The sequence below is a fragment of the Theobroma cacao genome, chromosome 9 (genome assembly GCF_000208745.1).
Source record: "Theobroma cacao cultivar B97-61/B2 chromosome 9, Criollo_cocoa_genome_V2, whole genome shotgun sequence".
In the NCBI taxonomy this organism is placed as follows: domain Eukaryota; kingdom Viridiplantae; phylum Streptophyta; class Magnoliopsida; order Malvales; family Malvaceae; genus Theobroma; species Theobroma cacao.
The window spans coordinates 5564428-5591079 of record NC_030858.1 but is presented as its reverse complement, the minus strand read 5'-3'; the positions used below and the strand labels follow the sequence as shown (position 1 = coordinate 5591079).

At 32.8% G+C, this 26652-nt stretch overlaps 2 protein-coding genes across 2 annotated transcripts; one reads left to right on the top strand and one right to left on the bottom strand.

Moving 5' to 3' along the window:
• Nucleotides 40-3681, bottom strand: LOC18588562 (transcription factor bHLH68). Its single transcript, XM_007013048.2, has 9 exons — nt 3158-3681; nt 2645-2972; nt 2219-2293; nt 1807-1872; nt 1493-1558; nt 1278-1334; nt 1062-1106; nt 693-740; nt 40-584 (listed from the first exon to the last, which is right to left on the bottom strand). Exons 1-9 carry the CDS (start codon nt 3406-3408, stop codon nt 450-452), a joined length of 1071 nt encoding a protein of 356 aa, XP_007013110.2. The 5' UTR covers nt 3409-3681; the 3' UTR covers nt 40-449.
• LOC18588561 (NADPH:adrenodoxin oxidoreductase, mitochondrial) lies at nt 17889-22640 on the top strand. Its single transcript, XM_018126576.1, has 13 exons — nt 17889-18065; nt 18158-18262; nt 18389-18502; nt 18633-18686; nt 18831-18947; nt 19821-19930; nt 20019-20092; nt 20512-20573; nt 20824-21022; nt 21149-21209; nt 21596-21663; nt 21832-21977; nt 22112-22640. The coding sequence occupies exons 1-13, from the start codon at nt 17949-17951 to the stop codon at nt 22343-22345; spliced, it is 1461 nt and encodes a 486-aa protein (XP_017982065.1). The 5' UTR covers nt 17889-17948; the 3' UTR covers nt 22346-22640.

Genomic DNA, 26652 nt, shown 5'->3' with positions numbered 1-26652 from the left:
ATATAAGGTAAGATACCATACTGCCGAAGATGATGATGATGATTCAGGAATGCTGCTTTCAGTCAATGCAGCATTAAAATGATTAAATCATACTACTAGAGAACTGGATATACATGAAAGCAAATAGTGTAGCAGCAGCTAATCATAATTTAAAGTTAAAGCTAAGAAAAATAACGATAAGCTTAAAATCTCAGTAAATTAGAGAGAGGCAGGTCTCTGAATCACCCAAGCTAGAGCTTAGCACACAAACATCTACAAGTCCAAGAAAGATTGTATAGCATCATGAGCAATCAGCCTTAGACTTTTTAGCAGAGTGACTGCTCATGATGTTATATCGTTTCATGAAGCTGCTCTTTAGTCTTCTTTTTTGTTGCTTTTTTTTTTTTTTTTGAAGTCATGTGCTGGATAAAGCTGCTAGCTGCCCTTCCAACAGTTGTAATAACCATTTTCTATCGGAATCCGGCGCCAAGGGCAGGAGCCCAGTAATCTGCTCCATTGTCACTCCCAACTTGCAGTGTGCATGACACAGGAACCAGGCACAGCCCTCTACTCCTCAGGTCCTTCTTCGGTTCTTCATGAGAATCCTGGAAAATGGAAAAGTAAATTTATTAATAATTCCATTTTATATCATGCATGTAAAGGGAAAAAAAAAGGAAGAAGGAGGAATAATGTTACAGGGCGGCGAGAGTTACCTGCTGATCAGGACCACCTTTCCTCTTCATGCAGTTATCGTTCAACAGCTAAACAAAAAGATGGCATCCGAAAAAGTATTAGCATTTTAATTGATTTGTCAAACCAAGCATCATTGTTTCTTATTTGTTTATAAGATGTTAATTATTTCAAAATGCAAACAAAGGGTACTGATAATAATTCTATTCTTTTATAGATCTTAATAAAGAATAAAGCTATAAAGCTGAGAACATTGTTCTTTTGACACTATCTTTATTGGTCCTCAAAAAGAAAACACAGTAAACGGGTAGCTATTCCAATTAAATTCAAGTTTCCCACTTCCCACCAAGTTCCTTTGAGGCAATGGATCCAATAAAGCTTATTATACATACCTGACCGGGGTCTTCAGGAAATATACAATTTCTCTCCCCTTGAACCTAAACAAAAAGAGTATAATCATTAATCAATTAATACCACATTATTCAAAATTTATATTCTTCATGCACATGCATACATACACAATTCCACGTGCAGACGGATTTTTATCCTTTTGTTTTTTGGCTTCGGGAAGTGAGAAATATTAAGGATGATGGAAATAGTTTTCTTACAGATTGTTGCTGCCTCATGTTTCCTGATCCACTGCCCAAGTACGGTAAGCTGAGAGCCTACATTCAAGGGGGATATACATACTATAAGCGAAGGAAGACTTCAATATAAGTAAAGGAATGTTAAAGGAACATTGTGAGGCTGAGGCTTTAAACACTGTGCCATCACTGGTTCATGGTTGTTTGCAAAAAAGAGTGGGGGAAGGAAGAAACATCACCTCAATTTGACTCTGAAGGAATCTGATGTACCCAATAGCCTCTAACAAGACAGAGGCTGTGTCAGTCTGCAAAAGAGAAAAATATCACACCACAACCCTCCAAAGTCATATTTAATGTCTTTTTCTTTAAAAAAAATGCTTAAAGAGGGGGAGGGAAAAAAAAACAATATGAAGAAGGAAGGAAACTTTCATCTTTGGAAAAAGTCCTTCTTTATGGGTTTCCCCGTAAAGAATACAAATGTTTTTTATTCCATTTTCGTCTGCAAGATCTAAATCTTTGAGCCTTCTTAACTTCATTGATTAAAGCTAATTACCTTCCCAAATGGAGAAACGAGCTGGTGAAGTGCAGTAATTCTGTCTCCTAATTTTTCCTTCCTCACCTGGTATTAATTTGCACAAATTAATCAGAAAAAACAAGTTGATGAGAACTTGATTAGGTTCTACGATTAATTACTTTTAACTAAATTATGATAGTAGTCTTCTTTTTGTTCTACATTAACAGAAGAAAAGGGATCATAGCTATAGCCAAAGAATCGTCATCCGTGAAGAAATGGACAATCAAGAGAAGGACAACTACTTTACCAGTCCACGGATGTGTGTTTTTCTGCTTGTGGGTATCTTGTGGGTGTGCGTGCAAATTGCGTTTTTGTGGAGTGTAGGACAGAGAGAGAAGGAGAGAAGGCTGAAAGGGTTAGGTATTTTTACTGGGTATTTTTTGTACATTACCTTGAAGGTAGATTGGGTTGCAGAAGGTTGAACCCTAGCTTTCTTTAATGTCCCACCAGTTGCAGTGCTGTTACACTACAGAAAAAGAAAAGAAAAGGAAGAAAGTAAGATGAGAATTCTGATTGGACAGCAATCTGATAAATCAGAGACGGTTAGTTAAAAAAAAAAACCCTTCAAGGCCTAGAAGAAGACATTCAGCTAACTAACCTTGTTATATAAAACACTATTCATCAACCACCGGTTGTACTACTTTATCAAAGTAGAATAGATCAAATTATGGGTATAATTCATGCATAAATTTGATAAGTACTTCAAATAAATCAGGAAACCCTAAAATGTCTGGAAATTTTTTTTCTATCTATCATTGTATATATATCATGAAGAATTAATACTCTCTGCTCTTTCCTTTTGTCCCGTTCTCAGTACCTCAGAAAAGCGATCTGGAGGTGGATGCCTTGCATCAGCTTTGTTGCCAGAAAAATCCAACATGTTACTGCTGAAACTTGTTACGCAGGATTTGGGGGATGAGGCAGGCATTATCTGATGAGACCAAGCTGGTTTAGTTGCCTGATGAAAATCTTCATTTGCATGCCCATACACATAGCTGCTTGCGGAGTTTTCTTGCTTCACATCCACAACAGAAGCATTTGAGGCTTGGTGTAATGCTTGTTCCTCCCAGTTCTCCACCTTCTTGGGTACTTGAACTTGAAACTGGCCTATACCACCCTTTTCTTCTTCACCCACGAATCCACCCCTAAAATAACATGTAATAACTCAATTAAACTGCCTGTCTTTTATCAGCTCATCAAGTCAATTTAAAGATCGAGTCCAAAACATGCATCGTGTATGTATAATACTGTAAGAGTATGTGTAGAAAACAAAAGATAGCATTAATCTAAAGCCGATACACAATAGATAGAGAAAGAGAGAGAGAGTTACAAGAGTAGTTGACTCCAGGACTCAGGAAGCTCCTGGTTATCATGCCAAGAAGGAATAGGAAGTGAAGAAGAGGAGGAGGAAGAAGAAGATGAGGTGGGAGTGTATTGAGGGAAGAAAGTAGGAGGAGGAGGCAGGAAAGGAGAAGGTTGTTGATGATGAGTTGGTGGGCGCATGCTGTTAATGCTCCACCAGTTAGGGTTTCCGGCCATCATCTGCTGCACTGTTGAGCTCTGCAAGACTCCTCGGTTCATGGCCTTTCCTTAGCAAAAACTTTGATGATGATGACGGCGGTCACTTGAAACTCTCTCTTTTAATTACTCCTTGTTTTCGTTTCCCTTTTTTTTGTTTGCTTGAAGCTAGCTCCCAAACAAGTCTTTGAAGAAACTTTGAGAGGTCTTCAAACTCTGGTTTAAGTAGAGAGAAGAAAAGAGAAAGACCCTCAAGTCCTATTTCTTGAGGAGAATTTGAATCATGGAGTTTTGAGAACCTTTGTTTTTCTCTCTTTCCTTTCTTTCTTTATGACTCTGCCTTTTTCTTTCTTCCTTTCTTTTATGTTTTTCTTTTTCTTTCTTGCTTTTTCGCTGCTTTTGCTTTATCTCAAAGTGGGACAGAAAAGGCGCAAGCAATTCTCAATTTCTTAATTAAATAACAAAACAAATTAAAAAAATAAAAGAATTCACCGGCTACTGTAACTTTTGACATAAACCATTTTTCCATCATAACTACTCAAGTTTTCACTCTACTAATTAATTATAAATCCTAATTAATTAGTTCATAAAATTGGGTTTTTTATCCTTTTCGGTGCTTGGCAAGAATTAATTTCTAGACCAAGAGAAAGATTGTAAAGAATAATGTTCTATCTCTTTAATAATAGTAGTATCAAAGAAAAACATAAAAAAATATAGAAATAAATTCGAAAACATTTGAAGAAAGCAAAGTAGAAATGAAGTAACTAAATATATTTAATCAAAAGGAAATAAAATTGAATAATTATTGTTATCCAATTATCAAAAACTTGAGTGATGAGCAAAGTTAGTCGATCAGCTATATAAATGACGGTTATTGGATAGGGGATATATACGGAGTCACAATTATTTGATGGGTCTAGTGATTATTGATCATATTATATATATATATATATATATATATATATATATATATATAGCCATCTAGCTAGCTATGAGCAAGTATGATTTCTCGGTTGAAATCAAGATTGAATTTGTCTGGTCTTGGTATAGTGAATTTTCCTTAATTCTGAGGTTACATAAATATTACAAAACATTATCCATATATAGCATGTGGTTAATACACCAACTTCCAGCTAGCTATGGTATTTGCTTTCGACTTATACTATACTTTTTGGAGGACCACATGTCTGTAGTTATGATTTCATTATTTCATCAAAAAATAAAAATATCTAGCTGTATTACTTTGATTTTCAAAAAAAAATTGGGTCGATTAATTGAACATAGAATATTAACTAATAATTTTGGGTCGATTAAAGTTCAACACAGTAGAATATTTGGAGGTAGTGGCGGTAATTGACGTCAGGATGATGGGAAAAACGGAAAATATATATATATTTAGGAGTACGGTAAGGGTGTGTTTGGATTAATAAGCTAATGAATGTGTGGAAAATGAATTATTGTACAGAACGATGACCCGCCAGTGAGAGGACAGACAGGCCACACTTTTCAAGAGGTCAAAATCTAGGGTTTGGAGGTCCCTAGGCCCAGGTCTTCAAGAGAATGATTACCATTTCCGAGATCAATATTTCATCTAGTACTAGTACTATTATATAGTATATTAGTACTAGCAGTAGTATTTTTCTTTTCAGATTATTTTAAAAGAAATACATCTTTCCTCCCTTGTCACCTTCTCTATTTTTTCAATCAAAATTCAGTTTCAAATCTCGTTTTTAATTAATAAAAACTTTTGTATCTATAAATCATCATCTCTAAAATATATTTACATTAAAATAGTGATAAAAGAAACTTCACATCTATTAAAATTAGGAATATCTTAAGCATATATACCTATTGTCAATTGATTTTATATTAAATACTCATTTTAAAAAATTCAATATTATATTAGAATAGACACTCTTCCCATTTGTTGACTCCTTTATGGGTTCTTGTTTTGTTAATTCACAACACGTGATAAGTCAATAATATAACAAAATCCTCTCCACTTATTAACTATTGATTTTTTTAAAAATATACATCTTAAAATAACAATAGTTTATTATTTTTATAAAAGTATAATTTTAAAAAATAAAATTTTAAACCTTTAATGTTATTATCGAATCACACTTTGAGATGTGAATATGTCCCCCCTTTGATAGCATTGCAAAATGAAAAGGAAAAAAAAAAGTGTTACTCCATCGCTATTGTATCGATACATTGTAAAGTATTAACTAGTAATATTCTACCAAAATGTTCTTGCAAACTGTAAATGTCGAAAGGACAATTATTAATTTCTTCTTTTAGAATTTACACTTTCTTGTTAGCATGCCCTAAACTGAAAACCATGTACAGTTAATTGACAAAAATAAGATGACAGCCAATAAAGTTAAAAGAGAAGAATACTAGTACTAGTTTTAAACATCCAAGTATAGGGCACGAGATTTATAAAGTTTTTTTTAATCAAAATATTGAAAATAATCATTATTGTTGCACCAAATTAATATCCCAATTGATTTTACATACAAAATTAAAAAATTTTAGGCTTCCAAACTTTTTCAATAACTAGAATTAATGTTAGTTATGTAAGAATGGGTCTCAACTTAGGATTAATAAATGAAATTAATTATTTGCTATTTATGATCCAGATTAACTCAACATGTGGAAAAAGGCCATGAAAGCAATAATTGTTTGATGAAAAATCTCTAGACCTTAGGAGTGCACATTTTCAAATCTAACCGCCAACAAATCAATCTTTGCTTGCGGATTCTAAACTTACATTATTTTGTTATTTTAAAATGAAATGTTGTAATATAAAACAAATAAAATTATTCTCTCGGAATAATTTAAGGGATTATTCCCTTGACAAACATTCCCTTGAACCGCATTTCAAAGTTGCAAACAAACAAGCAAAAAAACCCTTAAATCTCGAGCTAACCTGACAAGCGACTTAGGAACACGAAAACATTATTCTTGGGTAGGTTTGAAGGGGAAGGGAAAGAGGGGGGGGTGGAAATGGCCATGTCTTTTGTCCGTACTGCCAAAATCTTTGTCCGGGGCGCCGTGTCTTTTCCCATGTACCTCCATTTTTTTACCCTCCCCCTTTTTCCTATTTTATGTTGCTTGCCTCTATTCCGGGTAATTCCCCTTCCCCCATCCAAAGAACGAAGATGGAGCAAACCCCTCGCTCTTGTCTTCTTCCTCTTTCCCTTATATTCTTTCTTTTTCTGTTTCCACTTTTTGTTCACTAGATCTACATCCATTTTTATATTAGGGGGGAGTTCATAATTCTAATTGATAGATTAACCTCATTCCTCTAAAACCTTTTCATTGTTAATTAACTAAAGTATTTGAACTTTGATTTTTGTTTTAATTCATCAAGTCAGCTATACAGTAATGAATTTAACAATTGTTCTCTCTTTTAATAGGATTATACTATACCCCAATTAAAATTTACAATTTTTTTTCAAATTAGAAGATCATGAACAATGTAAGTTTCTTTTTTGAATAATTAGGATATAAAATAAAAAATTGAGTTTAAATTGTTCGCTGAGATTTCAATAATGATTTTAAGTTCACACCGACTAGTTAAAAAATGTCCAAGATTTAATGAGTAATAAAATAATTATTAGTTCCTCGACAGACGGTTTATTTAATTAAAATTCTTGCTTAAAAAACAACAAAATTGATGCATCATCACAGTCAGCTAAATTAATGTTTATGTTAGGCAAAGCATGATGAGTTTTTGAATCATCTAATTGTCATTACACCAAAACAAAATCTTAGAAAGAATGATACCGACACCTTTGAATTGGCATGACTTGCCGCAGCTTGTTGTTTCCACAGTAATATATTGTATCCCCCTAAACTATCGAAATCAACAATTAATTAATATCGAAATCGACAATTAATGTTTCAAACCTTGGCCATGTCGTTTCCTCAGAACTCGAATATTAACCCCATCAAAGGTTGTGTTTTTTTGTTTCATCTTGTTCATGCTTTAATCATTGGATTCCTCATCACATGCTTTTATACTAATAAATTAGGGTTTAATTAAAGCCATAAATTCTTCTTTGTGATCCCAAGACAGCTTGTTTTTATATAAGCCCGTGTACCTTAAAACCCTCGCCTTTGTTCCTCATTTTAGAGGCTCCCCAAAACCAAAGGGGGAATGCTATAACTAGGTACATTTTTTTCACCTAATTGTAGTTAATGGTTAAAAACAGAGACAAACAACATAGCTAAGAAACATGTATTGTAAGTATGATGTAAACATACACTTTCATTTTTGTTTGTCTTATATGTGGCAGATGAAATGAAACCCACAAAAGAAATCCACTTGCCTCCTTTCAAAATTCACCAGTTTGTGAATCGCACTTAAAATTTGTACTCGAAAAGCTAGCTATGAGCAAATTGCAATTGTATAGTTGAATTTTTGAACTTTTTTTTATTGAAATATTCATTAAAGTGGACATATAAAAGTTGGGGTCGATGATTAACTATGTCTAATTGCCTAATGAGCATTTATAAACCGGCTTATCTCATCTTTAATTAATTCTAGGCCTTTTATAAGTGTGTTTAATTGATAATTAAATTGATAGGTAAGTAGAGAAAAAGAAAAGAAAGATATTGTATATACTGGGGAAAAAGTGATAGAAAGAGAGTTTGGTCTTTATGTGATTTTTGCTTTTCTAATTGTTTGAATTGGGAGTAATGATAAGAACAATAAGATAATTCTTTTTTTTAAAAACACACATACATACCAAAGGCTGGCCAACCTTTTTTCCTGTCCAATAATTTGTTTTAAGATATAGTTTCGTGAACAAGTCCGTGGGTTAACCTTTCATCACATTCTAATAATTTTTCAAATTTATACAAAAGAAAAATAAAATATTTTTCTTTCCGATATAATCATTTACAAATATAATCAACTAAGAAATAAATTCATAAATAGTATATAGTTGGAGACAATTCAACAAATTAAAAGAATTGGATTGACCGCATACATGCATAATATGATGAATGTAAAACTCGATAATTTCAAAATTTTTATTTTCTAATTAAGATAAAATCTCGTTGATAGAATTTAATTCACGTGTTATTAATAAACATTTTGATATAATTATTTCTATAATTGATTTTATAAATATATTTTTCTCAGTATAATTGATTTTATGTTACTTCTCTTTAATTGGCGAAATAACCAAAGAATCAAATATATCTTTTTTTTAATTAAAATTAAAAAAAGATGTTACATATATAAAATCCCTTGAAGAATATATATATACCCAAAGCTGAAATTTCCTTAAATTTTCTGTGACGACAATGCTGGTTTAAGCATTAATAATTAAACAATCATCGAAAAAAAAAGAGTAAAAGACACTTTGGTTTTCATTTGAAAATCAAGGGGCAGATATTTTTAATAGTTGAAAAATCAGCATATATCTAGAGTTGGTGGCAATAAAGAAGAAAGACATCTTGTTTGCATTTTCATGTTTTTGTCAGTTTCTCGTGCAAAAAGTATATGAAATAGCTTACGCCTTTAAGAAAAGGAAATAAAACTCTATTTTATACCATGGAAAATGCCCTTTTTGTAACCTAATTCCCGCATAAAATTGAAGTACATATTATAATTAGTTTGCCGACCCTTCAATCTATAGACATCATGCTTATTGGTAGTAAGTCTTATTTTCCTTATCTATTTTGCAAAAAAAAAGAAAAAGAAAAAAAGAAGTGTAGGTAAATCTCCTACCAAATTTGAAGAAATGATTGCCCAAGTGCATGCTGTCAATCTATTATATTTCGGAATTATTAAGAATGCTAGCATTTTCGTGAACACAAATCATTTCCTGCCCAAAAGAACATCATTTCCCATATCAACATCAAATCCAATTTACTTAGTAGTCTGAAAAATATTTCACCAAACCATATATCGTAAAATCATTGATAGTCAATTTTGCAACTTGTCAACTAAATATAAACATTATTTGAAAGAAAAATAAAAAGTTTAACAATTAATTTATTCCTCATTAGACGATTTGTATTGACTGAGAATTTCCCTGAGTTGTCTAACAAAGATTGAAGAGGCATTTTTAGGTGAAAATGATATCTTGGTGCTTTGTTGGCTTGGCGTGCACGCATTTCAAAGCATCCAATCAATCTCATCCAGACATGGTTTTTTTTTTTTTGTGGGATCAAAATCAGCTAATCATTCCATAGTTTTTTTTTTTTTTTTTTTGCTTTTCTCACCTTTTTCTTAGGTTCTCCTTTTAATTAATTTTAATTTATGCTTCATATATAGTTCTAGTTTTTTAATTTTGCATATTCTTCATAAGGCATCATTTTTTTTAATCAGATATTAAAATAATATCAAATACAAATTATTTTAATAAGGGCGTATAGATAGGTAATTAAAGTAGTTATATAATTAAAAAATAAAAAAGGAATAATCTTGGCAGACAATAGAAAGAACCATATCTCAGTAGAGTATAAACAATTCCATCAATCATTCTCATTTTGAAATAATTAATCAGATTTCTCCCTTTCTTTTTCTTATGTCCTACTAAAATACTGATCCCAAAACCCTCTCACACCAAGCCTTTATTTTTTTTTCTATTTTAATCCCTATTCTTTTGTCTTCTTATATATCATATGGGAAAAAATAATCCCCACTTTGCAGTTTTTTCTCTCCACTCATTCAGCTATATTGTTTTTTTATTGTATATTAAAATAATTAACAATCGGTTATTTCTACACTAGCCTTTTCTAGCTTCCATGTGTCGAAAGTGTGCTGAAACAGAACAAGTCAATGGGGTAGAGGCCACAAAGTGAAGAAAAAGAAAGATTTAATTTTCAACCAATCTATTTGTTATGAGGCAAGTGTTTTTCCGAAGTCATTTTCATAAACTTTAGAAAAAGCTTAATTTCTGCTTTTATTACCTTACCAATTACATATTTAATATGATGCAATGAGTGAAGGAGATATATCCCGGGCCAAAAAACAACCAGCAGCTGTAACTCTACTTCTTTTAATAAAGTTGTGCTTATTTGCATACGTGTTATATATATTATCATACACTAAAAGAAAGATTCTAACACGATCTATTTTTAAACTTTAAGAGAAATTATTGACATTTGTTTTGCAAAGTTTGATTTTCTTGGTTTCCTCTTATGAAATTCTCCTATTGTTGAAGTGAGATTACATTAATGTCAAATTGAATCTAATGGACAACATCAGACTTAAAATGACATAACAATCTACAATCAGACTAAACTTACTGCACATACCCCTCCTATGGAAGCTTAAATGAAAAACCCTTTTCCTCAGCATACAAGACGATCACCCGACCCTTAAAAAAAGTATATATCTAATCACGAGATACTTTTGGATTAAGAAGATCAAATGTGAAAAGTTGAGATATAGCTAAATTTTGAATTGAGTTAGAGCATGAACATTGCTTGGAGAGGTAAGGGAACAAAGAAATGAAAGTAATAAGTACGTAGTTACAGCCTACAAGACATTTGAAGTGTTGGATTAAACACGATTGTGATTATTGAAAACATGTAGGAGGGTGAAATGTATATAGCTTAATATATTTTAATTTGATGTAAACACGATCATGCTTGATGTTTTAGTAAATACCATAATTAATTAAATATAACTCTTTTATTAATAAAACTCTTTACCTTTCAAAAAAAAAAAAATTGACGATAGATAACTCTTAATAATTGTAAGAGGACAAGGTGAGTTTGCAATAATCACTCCTTAAAGTATGCACATATATTAAATGAAGTTAGGGGCAAGGTGACGAGGTGTAGTCAAATATCGCATGTAAAGAATAAAATTGTACAAAATTTTATTATTTTTTAAATTAAAAAACAAAAGATTTACATGAAAAAATCTATATATCTTAATTATTTAAGATTTGGTGAATGTAAAATACTATACTTTATTTTTTTTTATAATTACGAGAATGAAGATTCGAATTTTATTCTTTATACAAATGATCTATACATCAATCAACGAGTCAAATGCTCAAAATACTACTATACTTTATGTTTATATTTTATGAAAGTATAAAATTAAATCAATAATTCTATAACCATAATTATACAGATTCATAATGAGAATGATCTTTTGTTATAATTTATTATGTGATAACTATATTAAGTTTCACAAAGTTTTTTTTATGTGATTACACGTAAGAGTAAATCTAAATTAATTTAATAAAATATTATTTAACATACATGATATATTTGTTACATTTAATGCGAAATCAAGGAACAAACTAAATAAACCAACAACGAAAACATAAAATTGGACAAAATCCATACTTAGTGAGACTTAAATTTGAGATCTAAAATATTGATAAATGGATAAAGTTAAACCACTGATCTAACCTCCTTTCCACTTTTAAAATAAAGGAGAAAATTGAAAATAAAAATAAAAATGAAGGAAAGCAAAAGAAGGAAGAAAGTGGGTGAGTGGGTTATATATTTATTTAAACTCTTCAATCGAAAACATTAATTGCATGTCTCACAAAATTTGTCTCATTACAAAATAATAATAAAAACAAAATCATATTCCTCGTTCCGAATAGAATAATCTTTCATAAATAAGCGGAAAGGAATATGCTGATTGGAAATTAACGGTTAAGGGGGGGGTATTTCAGAAGAGGGTCCCATGACCAGACTGTCCGTTAACATTTGATTTTCAGAAGCGTGGGACAATAGAAACAATGTCATCAGATCCGACGGTGGACAATCATTCGAGTTTAAGCAATAGTGCCAAGCGAAGTACGGACGCAAAAAGGGCTATCTACCTGACATGGCAGATCACGTGCCTGGCAGCCCATTAATCAAACCGAACTTTATGGCCATGGTCGAGTCCAAGGCGCTAGAGGACGAACCATAAACTGAGATGGGTCCGTTGCCCACTTGCCACCACACGTGTAAACCAAGCAATATAAATATAAATATATTATTTATTATTATTATTTTAAATTACTCAAGAAAAAAGAAATTGTCCAAAATGACTTATTCAACTTAAAATTTTCTAATTCAAATAGAGAAATGATAAGATTAAAATTTATAAAAGGCGAAAAAGATAAAAAGTGCTTTTCACCGAGTAATGCTCATCAATTTTTCATACGTACTAAAAATAAAGCACGTGTAAGCATCATATTTAAGCATGTCAACCTAGATTCATGTTTTGACCTAAAAACTTTAAAAAAAAAAAGTAAAAGGTGCAGATTCATGTACAACTTGAAAAAAGGAAGAATAAAGTAGTCAGAGTTCAATTGGATGAGGTTGTCCACTAAATTGGCATACATTACAAATGGGATTAGTCAAATACTCAAATTTAGTTTTTCTTCTTGTGCATAATTATGTTAAGGGTTTGTGCAATGATGTTTACTTTTACCTTATTTTTATTGTATCATCATTTTCGGTAAGAACTTTGATGCTTGTACGCTTCTTAGATTAATGGGTTTCCTTTTATTTAAATTAACAAAAAAAAAAAAGAAAAGGCAATGTATCAAAATTTCAACTACTTTATATAAGACAATGAACATCTCTATTGACCAATTTATATCTTTGTAATAATTAACCACAATACTCATCTGCCAAAAAGAGAAGGAAATAAACAAAATTTTACAATTAATTTTAGTATTGATAAAGAGGAGGTGTTCACAAATCCAAAAGATAAGGGAGAATTCCACAAACAATTTGGGTTTTGATTTGTTTGGAAAAAGAGAATAAATAAATAAGTATTTGTTTAATTTGTTTTTTTTTATCAGCTTATGTACTTTTAAAAGTAAAAGTCTCAATTTTTCAAAAAATACCATCTCTCTCTTAATCAATCTCCCTCTCATCTTTCTCCCTTTGCGAATCACTCTTCTCCGATGTAAATTATGATTTCCTTCTCCTCTATTTCTCTCTCTCCAAAGACTACTAAAAAAAATGTAGCAATAAAATAATAAAATTTAATTTTTTTTATATTTACAAATATTAAGAGAAAAAGAGATAAAAAATTCAAAACTGGATTCAGGTATTACCAAAAAGTTTTCTCTCATTTACCAAAAAGGATTTTAATGTCAAATATATTGTTTTCTCTTTTCTCTTTTTTCTTGGAGAATTAAAGCATCATGGTTTGATTATTTACTAAATTAACAAAAATTTAATACTATTACAACTATATAAAATCTGAGAGCTATTCCATTTTTGTACGAATTTTTTTATTTTAATATCTAAAATCATATATAAACTCAAAATAGACTTATTTTGTTTTGATTTATTTGGTGATTGTAGATGACCTGAATACCTTTGATGATAATTTTAATTAAACAGTTTATATAATTTCTTTTGCTAAATTGCTCACCAAATAGTTTTAATTTAATTTTAAAAACTATTATACTATTATTTTTCATAAGAGTTTTATAATAACTTTTAAATTAAAAAAAAACTAGGTCAGACAAGTTCTAAAAAAGAATTTGTTTGGGTCTTATTTGCCAATTTGATGATTGTTGGTGAAGATTTTAAATATGATACAAGTAATTAATCAAATGAAAAATTAGAAGTTGACATTAATTTGGGGCTATGCTTGGAAAAAACTCAATAATCCAAGTTCAAGACTTTGGAGTCAACTTGTCGGGTCGATTCATGCGTATAAATCAAGTTTGTGAAATTAGATTTACTTCTAGCCTTTAGACTTTTATAATCAGGCCAAGGAAAAATATAGGAGATGCTAGTCTAATGAGCTAGCCTGTCAACTAATTTCCTTTATGTACATTGTTTTGTCGTAATTTATTTATCTGCGCATTTAAGTCTCCAAATCTATGATAAGCTTTTTGATTTATCTCATCGCTTATATTTTACTTTAGTATTTTAATTAAAAACCATTTTAAAAAAGTATTTAATTAATTGAAATTAATTATTGGCAATAATTAATGTCGATTTTGAGTTATTATTTTACAAGCGAATATCATTATCACTACTAGTTAGTTAACCCAAAAATTTGTTTACAAAAATTAAAATCTAAACTTAATAAAAATTCATTTCATGAGAATGGAACTATGGATTCAGTGCATTTCATGCACATATATAAACGCAATTAAAAATACATCACTAGACATATTAATATATATTAATTCATTAAATCTAAGTTGCATGAAAAAATTAATGAGAAGAAAGAGATTTAGGTTTCATGTGTTTGTTACTAATTTAATACTTACATTTTTTTATATACTTTTTGGATAAATATAAAACGTGTATATTGTGATTGAGGAGAAAAAAAATTGCTCTCGTTGAGACTTATATCTGACATATAATTATCTTAGGTTGCTTTTTACTTTAGAGTATATTTGGATACGATTAATCATGGAATAATTAAAATATTTTTTATTTTATTAAATTAATATTAACAATAAAATAAAAACTAAAAAAATTTGAAAGCTTTTGAAAGTAAAGTTAACTATGTTAAGTAGAAACATAACGGAAATAAATACTGTCATATTTTAAATCTAAAGGGGCAAATTTTTATTATCTCAAACCACAAGGTTTTTTTTTTGTAATTTAGTTTTCTTCTTTAAAATTTCCTAAAAACTAACAGAAAAAATATATTTAATAAAAAACAAGAAAATTATTAGAATGTTATATTTATTATATAATAATTTATTGTAAAAGTAAATTCATTCATTTTGTTATTAAATAAAAATTAATTTTTAATTTTAAGAAAAATATTATTTACTTTCAAAAGAAATTTTAAAAAATAAAAATTAAATAGAATTTAATTATGAGAAATTAACATATGGACAAGATCACAACTATTCCAAACATTTTTCAATAGAACAAACATGTATCAAAGTGTCACACAACAAAAAGGTAAAGAAATAAAGAAACAGGCTACATTTAAAAATGGATTTAGATTAGATTATTGGAGCCCTATAATTAGGCGAAAATTATCATGATTAATTATGCAAATTAAATAATTGGGAGGGGATAAAGAAATTTGAGATTGACCTTGGTTTCAAAGGAGGTCAGAGAGGCGGTTTGTGGGGACAGCTAGCTAATACAAATACAACTCTTTTTTTTTAATTTCTCTATGGGCTTTCCATGTTTGAAAGGGACTTAAAGTTTTTGGATTGTAATGCCTGGCTAGTGGGGTGGGCCCCTACTTGGGCCCACCCGGCCCTCCTTTGCCTCCCTACTCTCAGATAAAAGAGAAAATTGTCCCTGGACGCCGACCTCTAACAACTTCTTCCTCTTGTTTCCCATTTTTGTTTATTTTTTACTTTTTATGTTTTTGTATTTTCGCCAAAATCAAAACCTGGGCCCCTCCTGTAATTATTTCACTCGGACTTGCATTTATATTTGTTTCTTTATTTTTCTTTTAGGTTGACGTCAGCCTAACATCAACAATGACATGTCAACCCATGTCAATTTTTGTGGCCCGAACCCATGACTCCCAACCAGGCTCGGTTCGGATTTTCATTTTTCAAACCATGGAGCCTCACCTCTGGCCAGGGCCACTCTCTAGAAATGGGTCCTTTCACCTTTGTGAGGTGTTTTGTTACGTTTTTTGTATGAATGTGAATTTTGTATCGTATTTTCAACGAACAGAGTTGTAAAGTTTCATTTTGTAAACAAATTTTCAACGTAAAGTAAGAGAGAATGTCATGATCTTAGAAAAAAATTATGAATTTCACATCAATTATGTACTAAAGTGATATTAAACATACAAAAGTTCACATTACTTTTAACTTGAGAAGTGTCTTTTGTGAAAAAAAATCATAAAACCAATAGATCAAAATGAACAATTACAAAAATTGATGTGAACCGTGACATGCTACCTCACATAAAGTTAAGAATTATAGTATGCCTCTTTGAAAAGATAATGTTAAAAAATTAGGTTAACTTCAAATTATTGGACATGAGTTTTTTTTTGTATATGTTAATGATAATTATTGTAAGACTCAAAGTTAAAACTTATTGATATTGAATGTATCATTTGGAGATTAAATCATGCAGTTATATCTTTCGTTCCCATATTTTTCCCGTCTTATGGCCTCCTTGTCTTCTCATACCCTTCCTAATTAGTCTCATTGTATCCATATATATCCAAATATAAACTAAGTGTAAATTAAAATTCAATTGGTTGACATGTGATAAAAAAATTAATTTATTAAAATATTAAAACTTATTACTAATAAAAAGTGAATGGCGGGAAAAAAAAGGGAAATGTGTTACTAATAATTTATGCTTACACCAAATCGGTCCACTATCATTTCCTTTGTCAACTTTTAATGATACTTTGGTCATGTAAATCCGACAAAGTTAATCCAAGCAGATCTAGCTATAAACCACGATTATAATTGGATAAACTCTGTAAAGAGCAAGACTCTTTTTCATTTGAGAGAGAGGGAAAGGGAGGAGAACAAAACCAAACAAAAAGGAGAGATGGGTGTTCTTACCTAACTTGTTTTCGCAGTTAAAATGTCTTCAAAGTTTGCCTATGGTTGACCTCTACATGCTTCGGTTGTTGAGAAATGTTTCGAGACCAACGGTCCCAATTCGTCAACTTTCACAATCATCTCTAAAGCTAAACACACATTCTAATTATTCAAGTTTCCGACTCTCAAACAATGATGACACTTTGTGTTCTTTTTCTTTTCTAACACCGTCCTACTTCTTATACTTGTTGCCCAATGGCCTTCCCTTTCTTAAGACTTTACTCTTACGCTAGACGGAGAGATCAAATTTTCATGCCTCCGAATCATCATTGTCTTAATACCCAAGTTTCAATGTATTTTCATTATCAGAACAAGAAGGACGTTGTTTGTGTTCATATTAGTACTACGTAAGTACAGTACACCTTAATCTCAACATGTGAAAGTTTTGTATTATTGTATTCTTAGCATATGTATTATTAGTCACATTTGTCACAAAATTGGGCAAATTCCATTTAAAGCTTATTTAATGAATTTTTTTTTAATTTTTTTTCTTTAAAGCACAAGATTTATAAACAATAAGTATTTATTGTCCCTAAAAACCATCCCATTAGGTATAATTTGTTATCATCAACTTGAAAATTTTAGTATTTGTATATAAAAAAAGATAGTAAACTTATATGCTTACAAAAAAATTAACATAAATACGTTATTGTATAATCAAAATCTCGTAAAATCTTTTGTGAATTCTCTAGGAGGTTTGTTTATCAGTAACAGATATATGTATGCTTGATGCAATTTATTATTCTCATTAAAAGTTCAACTTGCTGGTGAAAAAATAGAGAGAATAATTTGAAGTTTGCTTCAACAATTATGACTCATGAGATGGCAAAATTGTTTATTTACCAGAAAAGAAAACAGAAGAAAAACCCGGCCCACTAAAATTGGGATGTGAGAGTGGGCCAAAGCCTAAGGATCATTAGTTGCGCTAAAACCACAAGACAAACCCAATTCTAACATCGGACCGTCAAGCCCAAATCGAAGTCTTTCTCCTTCCTGTAGTTTGAAAAACGGATTCCCTAGCTTTGCGTCTCTGTCTTAAAACCCCCCTTAAAACCTCCGATTCAATTTTCAATTTCGTTTTTTTGAAAGAAAATAAAAAAAATGGCAATATTTGGAGCAAGAAAATTTCTATCGCGAAGCTTTTCGACTCTTTCTCCTCTACCCTTACGCGTGTGCATTGTCGGAAGCGGTCCCGCAGGCTTCTACGCCGCCGAAAAGGTATTCAATTTATCATACTTGATTGATCACTTCATAATTAAGCTTAATTGAATCTGAATTAGCTGATTTTCTGATTTGGACTAAATCACTAGATGTTGAAGACGCATCAAGGATCACAAGTTGACATCATTGATCGATTACCTACGCCCTATGGATTGGTACGCTCCGGCGTTGCACCTGATCATCCTGAAACTAAGGTCTATTCCCCCACTCCCCCCCTTTTTTTAATGAGTGGCCAATTGTTTTTTTTTTCTTAATCGTTTTGTTGTTGTGTAAATTAATGTTCTTAGTTAAGCTAAGTTTTGGTAGAATGCCTGCAACAGAATGTAATTAATCAATTCTCTCGGGTTGCGCAAAATGGAAGGTGCTCCTTTTGGGGGAATATCACTCTGGGATCTTCTGTATCTCTGGCGGAGCTGCGGGAGCTTTACCATGTTGTAAGATGTTAGATTACTGACGTTTTCTAGTGTTTGTTTTGTAGGCTATAGCGGTTAATCTGTTTACCTTTATTTTTTTATTTTTTTGTATGCTTGTTTATTTTGACGAAATTTGAATTGAATTGAGCAGGTTGTGCTTGCTTATGGCGCGGAAAGTGACAGAGTTCTAGGCATTCCAGGGGAAGTATGTTCAATGGAAATTAGAGTTTTCTTGATACAGTTGCAGTGGCTAATTGTTAAATATTTTGAATCTGTGGGAAATGGTGATTTTTAAATGGAGCTTTAATGGCTGTTGCTCATGAATTTTTTATGTAAATTTTGTATATAGGATCTGAAAGGGGTTCATTCAGCTAGAGAGTTTGTTTGGTGGTATAATGGGCACCCGGATGGAACAAACCTGGACCTTGACTTGAAGAGCACTGATACAGCTGTTATCCTTGGTCAGGTACATTTTGTCTTTCATCAATTGCTATGAAGTTAGCTTGATAGCATTATGGCAATAATTAGGCTGGTCATTTGAAGGTTTTTTTTCTCATTTAAGTTAAAAAATTTCGTAGTTGAGTAGTTATTAAATTCGAGTTGGATAGGGCATAGTACCAATTCAAGGGGAGGTAAGGACAAGTGGAAAGGATCTGTGAGGCATTAGTTAAGATTAAGGGCTATAGTCAAGTGTAATGACTTAGAGGATTTGATCAGAGACATTTTGATTTCAAGTTTTCAACAAATGAGATTTGTGCAGTCATTCTATGATCAGGTATGCTTTGAAGGCATTCATTGGGTACATTCAATAAATGTAATAAAAAATATATGACTCTTATGATATGCAAGCTTATTAATGATATGAATAAAGATCAAGATCTCAGTTAGGAGATAAATTTTTTTATTGTGGTAATTTATACCCAAACCTCTCTAATAGTGAGTGTTGTTCGAGGTTGCTATAGATATGTTAGTATCTGTTGAGGATGTGTTATATGTGTCAGATATATGCAACTTTCTAATTTTGGGCCCCTGGAAATGACTGGTTTGTCAGATTTATAATTTTTTTTTTCTTCAACCATAAGTGAAATGAAGACTTGTTGCTGATAATATATTTTCTACATGTGGGCCTCCATGTCATAGACTTGGCATTATTAGCATGCTGCAGTTTGAATCGTCTCGTCCTTTGCAGACATGCCAGCTAGGCTTGTGTCCATCCTTACAGCAATGCAAATCCATTATTTTCAATGCTTTCCCATCCTGCACTGTTATGGTTGGATGTGATCCCTGATATGTGTGTTGGAGTATAGATAGCTGTAGTATTGATGTGTTAACTTTTCAGGGAAATGTGGCTCTTGATGTTGCTCGTATCCTTTTACGACCAACATCTGAATTGGCAACAACTGATATCGCCAGCCATGCTTTGACTGCTTTGGAGCAAAGCTCTATAAGGTTTCTCATCCTGTTCCTTAAAAGTAATTCCATAAATCTGTTCGCAATTTATCAGATTTTATGTTTAACGAACTCAATGTTATTACAGGAAAGTATATCTGATTGGAAGACGTGGACCAGTCCAAGCAGCTTGTACTGCAAAAGAGCTCCGTGAAGTTCTTGGTAATTCCATAGTGTATTGGAATGCATTATTTTCTTAATCAATGAGTCAAGAATGTTTAAATAAGGATATGCTGTTTCGCCTACTAATAATTCTTTTTTGGTGTTGACCCTTGTCTGTGGAGATGGAGGAATATTTGTCAATCTGAACTTTGTTTGGAAGGTGGACATTGTATTCTTGAAGTTGTAGCTTAGTATGACTGGTGTGGAGTTGCTGTTGTCAAATGATCCATTTCTCACACTCTATTCTGCATAGTTTGTGGTCAATTATAACATACTTCAGATTACTTGCAATATGACTTATTGCTACTTTCCATGTGAGGTCTATGGATTATTAATACTTTGAGAAAATTGCTGATCGTGGAATAGAAAATTGTTCTAATTCTTTGCAATTTAGATAAGTTTTAACCCTTGTTTTGCAGGTATTAGGGATTTGTGTATTGACATAAAGGAAGCTGATTTGAAGATAACCCCAGCAGATGAGGTACATCTTACCTTCTAATCCTAGCTGGTTTTCCAAACTAATGTACGTCATTTGTTTTTTAATACAAAAAATGATAACGATTATTGGTATTTGCTATTTTTAGAATTTTTTTGGGGTTGGGTGTTGTGGGGGGGGGGGTGTGTACTAGGTCTTTGGCTAAGCAATGAGAGGTATCCTTTTCATTAGCTTCTTTAGCGTCCAGTTCTTTGTATTTATGCTTTTGCCATCTTCATGTTATCTTTTTATAAAGGAAGAAATGAAAAACAGTCGTATTCATCGGAGGATTTATGAGTTACTCTCTAAGGCAGCCATTGCTGGACCTTCCCAACCTAGTTCAGGTCAACGTGAACTTCATTTTGTTTTCTTCCGTCAACCTGATAGGTTTCTAGAATCATATGACAATGAGGGATATGTTTCTGCGGTGCACCTTGAGAAGACAGCTCTAAAGGGTATCTCTTCTCTCTTTAAATTTTTGCAGTATATCTGCTCTCTCTCATGCAAATTTGTGAACTAAACAGTATTGAGGCTGTGAAACACAAGAGAAATGATCCATTAAATATAACTTCATTTTGTAGGTGTTGGCCCCGGAAAACAGATTGCCACGGGTACTGGACAATTCGAAGATCTTGCTTGTGGGTAATTTCTTTCCTTCTTTCATTTTTTTTCCTCCCTGGATATCAGGCTTTAACTTTTAATATACATTTCCATCTATGATGTTGATGTTTTCCCCTACTCATTTGAGGAACTTGGATGTAGATATTTCAAATATTTATTTGTTGCACTTCATGTTGTCATGTAATGACATAGGGCATATTGCTGATTGCTTGTCCAAAAGGCAAATGGTTTGAGTTATAGTGAGTAAAAATCCCTTGTTTATAGTGATATGACCTGCTTTCTCACTGAAATTTAACAATGAGTTGTGACCTACTGAGAGAATTTCTTCTTCCCTGTTTTTGGAACCTCAAGTTTGATTTCTAGTAACTCTGTTGTGGTACCATTTAGTAATGTTTTTCTTCCTGCAGGATTGTGCTAAAGAGTATTGGCTATAAATCAGTGCCAGTGGACGGTTTGCCATTTGACAATCAGAAAGGTAAAGAAAAGAATAGCTTAACTAGTAATCTGGTATTATTTCCTACTTTTTTGAGAAATAAGCTAATATAATTTTGTATAGAATTTCTCTGGCCAGCTCAAGCTTTTCTTACAAAATTTGAAGAGAGAAAAAGATTGCTTACTTCTCAACTCATGCAATTTTCTCCAGGTGTGGTACCAAATATAAAAGGTCGAGTTCTAAGTGATAATTCAGGAGATCCTACATTGCTTGAGAATGGCTTGTATGTCTGTGGGTGGTTGAAGAGAGGGCCAACAGGCATTATTGGCACAAACCTTTACTGTGCTGAGGAAACTGTAAGTTCTCTCATGTTGCCTAAACAGATATTTTGAGTTTGTTTTGAAGACCAGGATTGGCTTTGTTGATTGTAATGTTTAGCATCTTATCAAGAGTTACATGTATGTTGCTAACTGCACCCTTGTTATGGCAGGTTGCAAGCGTATCAGAAGATCTTGAACAAGGAGTGTTAGCATCAACAACCAGCTTGCCGAAACTTGGACAAGAAGGACTCCTCCAGATTTTGGACGATAGAAATGTCAGAGTTGTTCCATTCAGTGCTTGGGAAAATATTGATGAGGAGGAGAAGAGACTAGGGAGTTTGATAAATAAACCCAGAGAGAAATTGACGACATGGGAGGAGCTACTGAAAGCTGCCACGGAATGAATGTGCCCCTTCTCAAGTGTTTTCTTTGTCGTCCGAGACAGGACACAGCACTTTGGAAGGCTTGAACCACAAGAATATGCCCCTTCTCTAATTAAATACTTATATTTTTCCCTAATTTTTCAGGCCATAAGATTTTTTTTTTTTGTTGGTGAAAAGGAAAAAGATGGTTGTTGTCCCTTGTAACAAGTTGGGCTTGAAGGGAAACTGATTTTTTATTTTTCCTAGCCATTAAATTGAATTGTCAAATAAAATTTGAATTTTAAATTTGTTCCAAATTATTTGTGAATTTTTCTCATGAACCTGAATACCTGATTGTATAGTGCTTGATTAACGTGGAGTGATTCATAGGCCATTTCAGATCTTACCTTATTGGGCCATGCACCCACCAATTTTTCCAAATCCAGCCCCAACAATAGGGCCATGACTATATGGGCAATGTTGTCAGCTATTTTTCATTTGTTTTCCACTTTTTACTATTTAAAAGTCCTGCACTGCATTGCTGCTGTTAGTAGTGGCTGATTGAGAATGAGCAGTACCATCTTTGAATCCATTAGGTACTAAGAAAAGGTTGTAGGAGCCTAGAGCTGGCACCGAATTGCAGGGATTGCATGCCTTTTGTTCTTTTTGGTACTCTCTTGGATTTTTTAAGGGTACCCTCTACAGTTTTATTGATGTGTTTCCACAGATATTTGTCTTCATCTTTCTTGGAAACTAGTAATCTGCTGCTACCTTGTCAAGCATCAAGTTTTTTTCATTGCTTCGGCAAATTTAATTGGCCGTTGATTGACCAGAGCCATCTTAAATCATTGTTTCACTTTTGACTGAGGGTGGTTTGGAGCCTAGATCAAGGCTTGCATTGAGTTGCAGTTACTGCATGCTTTTTGGTAATACTCTCTTGGATTGTTTGAAGATCCCTTTGTGAATTACGACTTTATCTCTGTGCTTCTACGGATATTTTGCCTTTTTATCTTTCCTGGATATCAGTACTCTGATACCATGAACAAGCATCACGCATCTTTCGACTTTCATTTGTTTGCCTGTAGATAAATTCATTAATGGATTTGGGGTGGGGGTTAAGGCTTTGATCAGAAACATCTCTCCTCGATCCTGACATGACATGTAACTATGGCATTTGCTTCACCATTTCAATAGCCAGCTAGTTCCTTTCCTAATTAGGATAAATTAATAGGTGCTAAATTTTATCTTGTTTATTTATTTTTTTCATTTCAATTGTGTATCATGAGCCAACGCCCAACTGACAATTCCTTACGGGCAAAATAGATTGTGAACAAAGTCAAATTCCACCCATGTTTTTCAATGCCAACCACTTGCCAAAAGCCAGCATCTCCAGAGTGATTTAGCTGCTCCAAAGTCTACACTATTCTGGATATTATCATGAGAAGATTGAAGGTTGAAGCCTGAATTACTTTCCAGACTCCTCAGGGCTCCTGATGTCACATCAACCTGTCACTTCTTGCACCAAAAAGGATTCCAACTATAACTTCCACTAAAGATATTATGACCCCAAGCCTTTAGAAACAGCAAATTGAAAGGGACTTTCCCATTTTGGGGAAAACAGCCATAGTTTTCCCTCTTGCCCCCTCAATTTACTCTCAAAAGCTCTCCTCTATATAACACTTGGTTTTAAATTATTACGCTTCCAAAATGTGACATGATACTTTCATGCATATTCACCTCCCAATATCTCTTTGATTTTGAATTCTGACCTTATAGTATGGTTCAGGAGTCATATCATATATTTTGCAGTTCAAATGTCAACCCAATTTTGATCTTTCTTTCTTTTGTTTTAAATATGATCATTACAGATTTTCCTGTCTGTACCTCATCAGAGTTTTATGATGTATTTAATGCAACACACTAACAAACACGGTTCTCACATCCAATCTTAGACTCTAGACTATAGCCTCTAAATAAGCAAGTTGGATCCCTTGTTCCTGTTTGCTGCTGTGGTTATGCTCAAAGAGAGAGACTGACTTGACCTTCTTAAGCATCCATCAGTTAGCCTATAACTTTTGCATGTCAAAGGAAAGGTCCCGTTCGATGTCAAACTCTGAACAAACTCAACCTCATTTCTCTGCCAAGAGATTTTAGAGATTTCCTGGGTTTTGATCGTAAAAATTACTTGAATTTCTGATTCTGGTGTCACCAAAATGGAGCCAGACATCATAAGGAACAAAGCACAGTATTTACAAGAGGAAAATCTTTCTTCCCCTTTTCTTTTTCCTACTAAACTTGATTGCATGCATATGAACAGGGCCTGATAGGACATGTACTTGACCTGCTTTAAACCAAAATTTTCAAGTAGGATGACTAGTGATTAAAAATTTTGCCCTCAATTGGCACTGCTGGGTAATCTCTTTTCTTCTTTTGCTATGTATTTTTACTTTACGGGTTGAACTTTTATGCTGAACTCTGCTGCCATTCTGTCAGCTAGCCAGTAGCTAGTATGATTCTACTCTCACTCCCGATTGTTATTTCATGATTTCTCCATGAAAGCCGGCACTGACATGTCTTTTTGGTCATATGCTCGTATTTTCTCTGCATCCAGCAGCAGCATCTAAAAACTTTCTTTTCCTGCTTTTAAATTGAAGGGTTTTGCTATTATAACTTTATCATAGAAGTAAACGAAAGCCATGATTCCATGAGACTCTCCTCTAAGACACATGCTAGCCATAGATTGAATTCTTCAATAAACCAATGCAGATGCCTACTATGTCGCCGGAATGGTTCAGATGACCGCCTGGATAGTTGATGTCTTGGAGAACAGCTATACATAAGTTTTCAATCACACAGAAAAACCTTGATCAATTATGTACTGATTGTTGGTACATGAGGTAGGATTCAAGCCCCCTCGCTCTCAATAATTCAGATGATATGCATGGGGGCCCTTTGATAGAAAGCTAGTGGGAGTACGATAAAAGCCTGCATTCCCACTACCTATCGGTTCTAGGACATCAAGCTCGAACTCTTGTCTTCATAAGACCCACAGTTTCCAGTAACAGGTACGAAGGGCCTTTGAATGTGACAATTCTTGGATGAAGGAAAGTTGAACTCACAAATTTGCTTGTTAATTCACACACTTCACAGTTCACGGAATTGGAGCCAATTCTACAGAGCCTTAGTAATGAATTCCAAATCTCTTCTGCTTCAATAGGAAAAAATATTTGTTGTATGTGATTGACCTTTCAGGGCTGATCAGCTTGGGAGGAACTGAGTTCATTTCTTACTAGAGTGACATTTCGCCAGCTAGAATGTTAATCAAAGTTTGGCTTAACTATTCTATAATTGGAATAGATTCTTGTGGTGATGAAGTTGATCACCTTGATTTTCAGCAGGGAGCAGTGGATTTCTATTTGCATCTTGAAGTTGTACAGTGATCTATAAACCTATGGCGGTGGGGTTCCATGGTTCATGGCCTTCCTCCTGATATAAAAGCTTAAGTGTCTGATGCGCAGCTGTTGTTATTATTCATATATAGGGTATGATGGTCTATTCGGGACTTGGGAAAAGTTTGTGATTCCTCCCCATTTGTTTAATCAAATCCCGCATGGGGTCGAGGGGTCCTGTTTTGAAGATTCATGTTGTCTCCTATCTCTTACCAGAAAGTCTTTGGTCCGATTATGACCACCATTTTCACTTTTTGGATGTTGGACATTAGTTAAAGGTCCTGTTTGCTTTGTCAGTGTAATGAAACCTTGCATTTCCAATAGTTTGGACTATGATTCACTTTGAAACTAAATTAACTAACCAAGTTTTCAATAACAATTTGATCAGCTCTCTACAGGGGTGTCTCAATTTCTTCATAGTATTCTCAAACTTATGTCATCTTCAGGCAATGAGACACTGGAACAGAAACAGGCAACCTTAATGTTATGTTATCCATTGTCAAATGGCAAGAACGTCAGACTATAAATCCTTGTTTCATACTGAATCTTCCTTCCTCCGATAGTTGTATTCTTCTCTTTGCCAAGGGAAACCAATGATTAAAGGGAGTAGTTACTCATGTTCAGCCTTTCTTAATAACTTCTAAAAAAAAGAACTCAATGCATACAAAATTCTAATAAATAACTTTTGGAGAAAGAAGTCAGATCTTAAAAATCATATGTAACATAAAATATCATTAAAATCCAAAATAATTCACTTTTCTATAAGCTTTTTTGCGAAGTTCACACGTGCAGCTTTAATAAAATTTTTAAGTTACAACTTAACTTCAGTCATATCAAAATAATCATGATTAAAAAGAGAATTAATATTACGAGATTAACGGACACGAGTCTATAGCCTTA

Coding starts and splice junctions, on each gene's coding strand:
- LOC18588562 (XM_007013048.2), bottom strand. CDS start 3,408: ATGAACCGAGGAGTCTTGCAGAGCTCAACAGTGCAGCAGATGATGGCC. Junction 1,873..2,218: donor CAACCCAATCTACCTTCAAG/GTAATGTACAAA, acceptor AATTAATACCAG/GTGAGGAAGGAAAAATTAGG. Junction 585..692: donor AAGGTGGTCCTGATCAGCAG/GTAACTCTCGCC, acceptor TCCATTTTCCAG/GATTCTCATGAAGAACCGAA.
- LOC18588561 (XM_018126576.1), top strand. CDS start 17,949: ATGGCAATATTTGGAGCAAGAAAATTTCTATCGCGAAGCTTTTCGACT. Junction 18,263..18,388: donor CTGATCATCCTGAAACTAAG/GTCTATTCCCCC, acceptor TGCCTGCAACAG/AATGTAATTAATCAATTCTC. Junction 18,503..18,632: donor TGCGGGAGCTTTACCATGTT/GTAAGATGTTAG, acceptor TGAATTGAGCAG/GTTGTGCTTGCTTATGGCGC.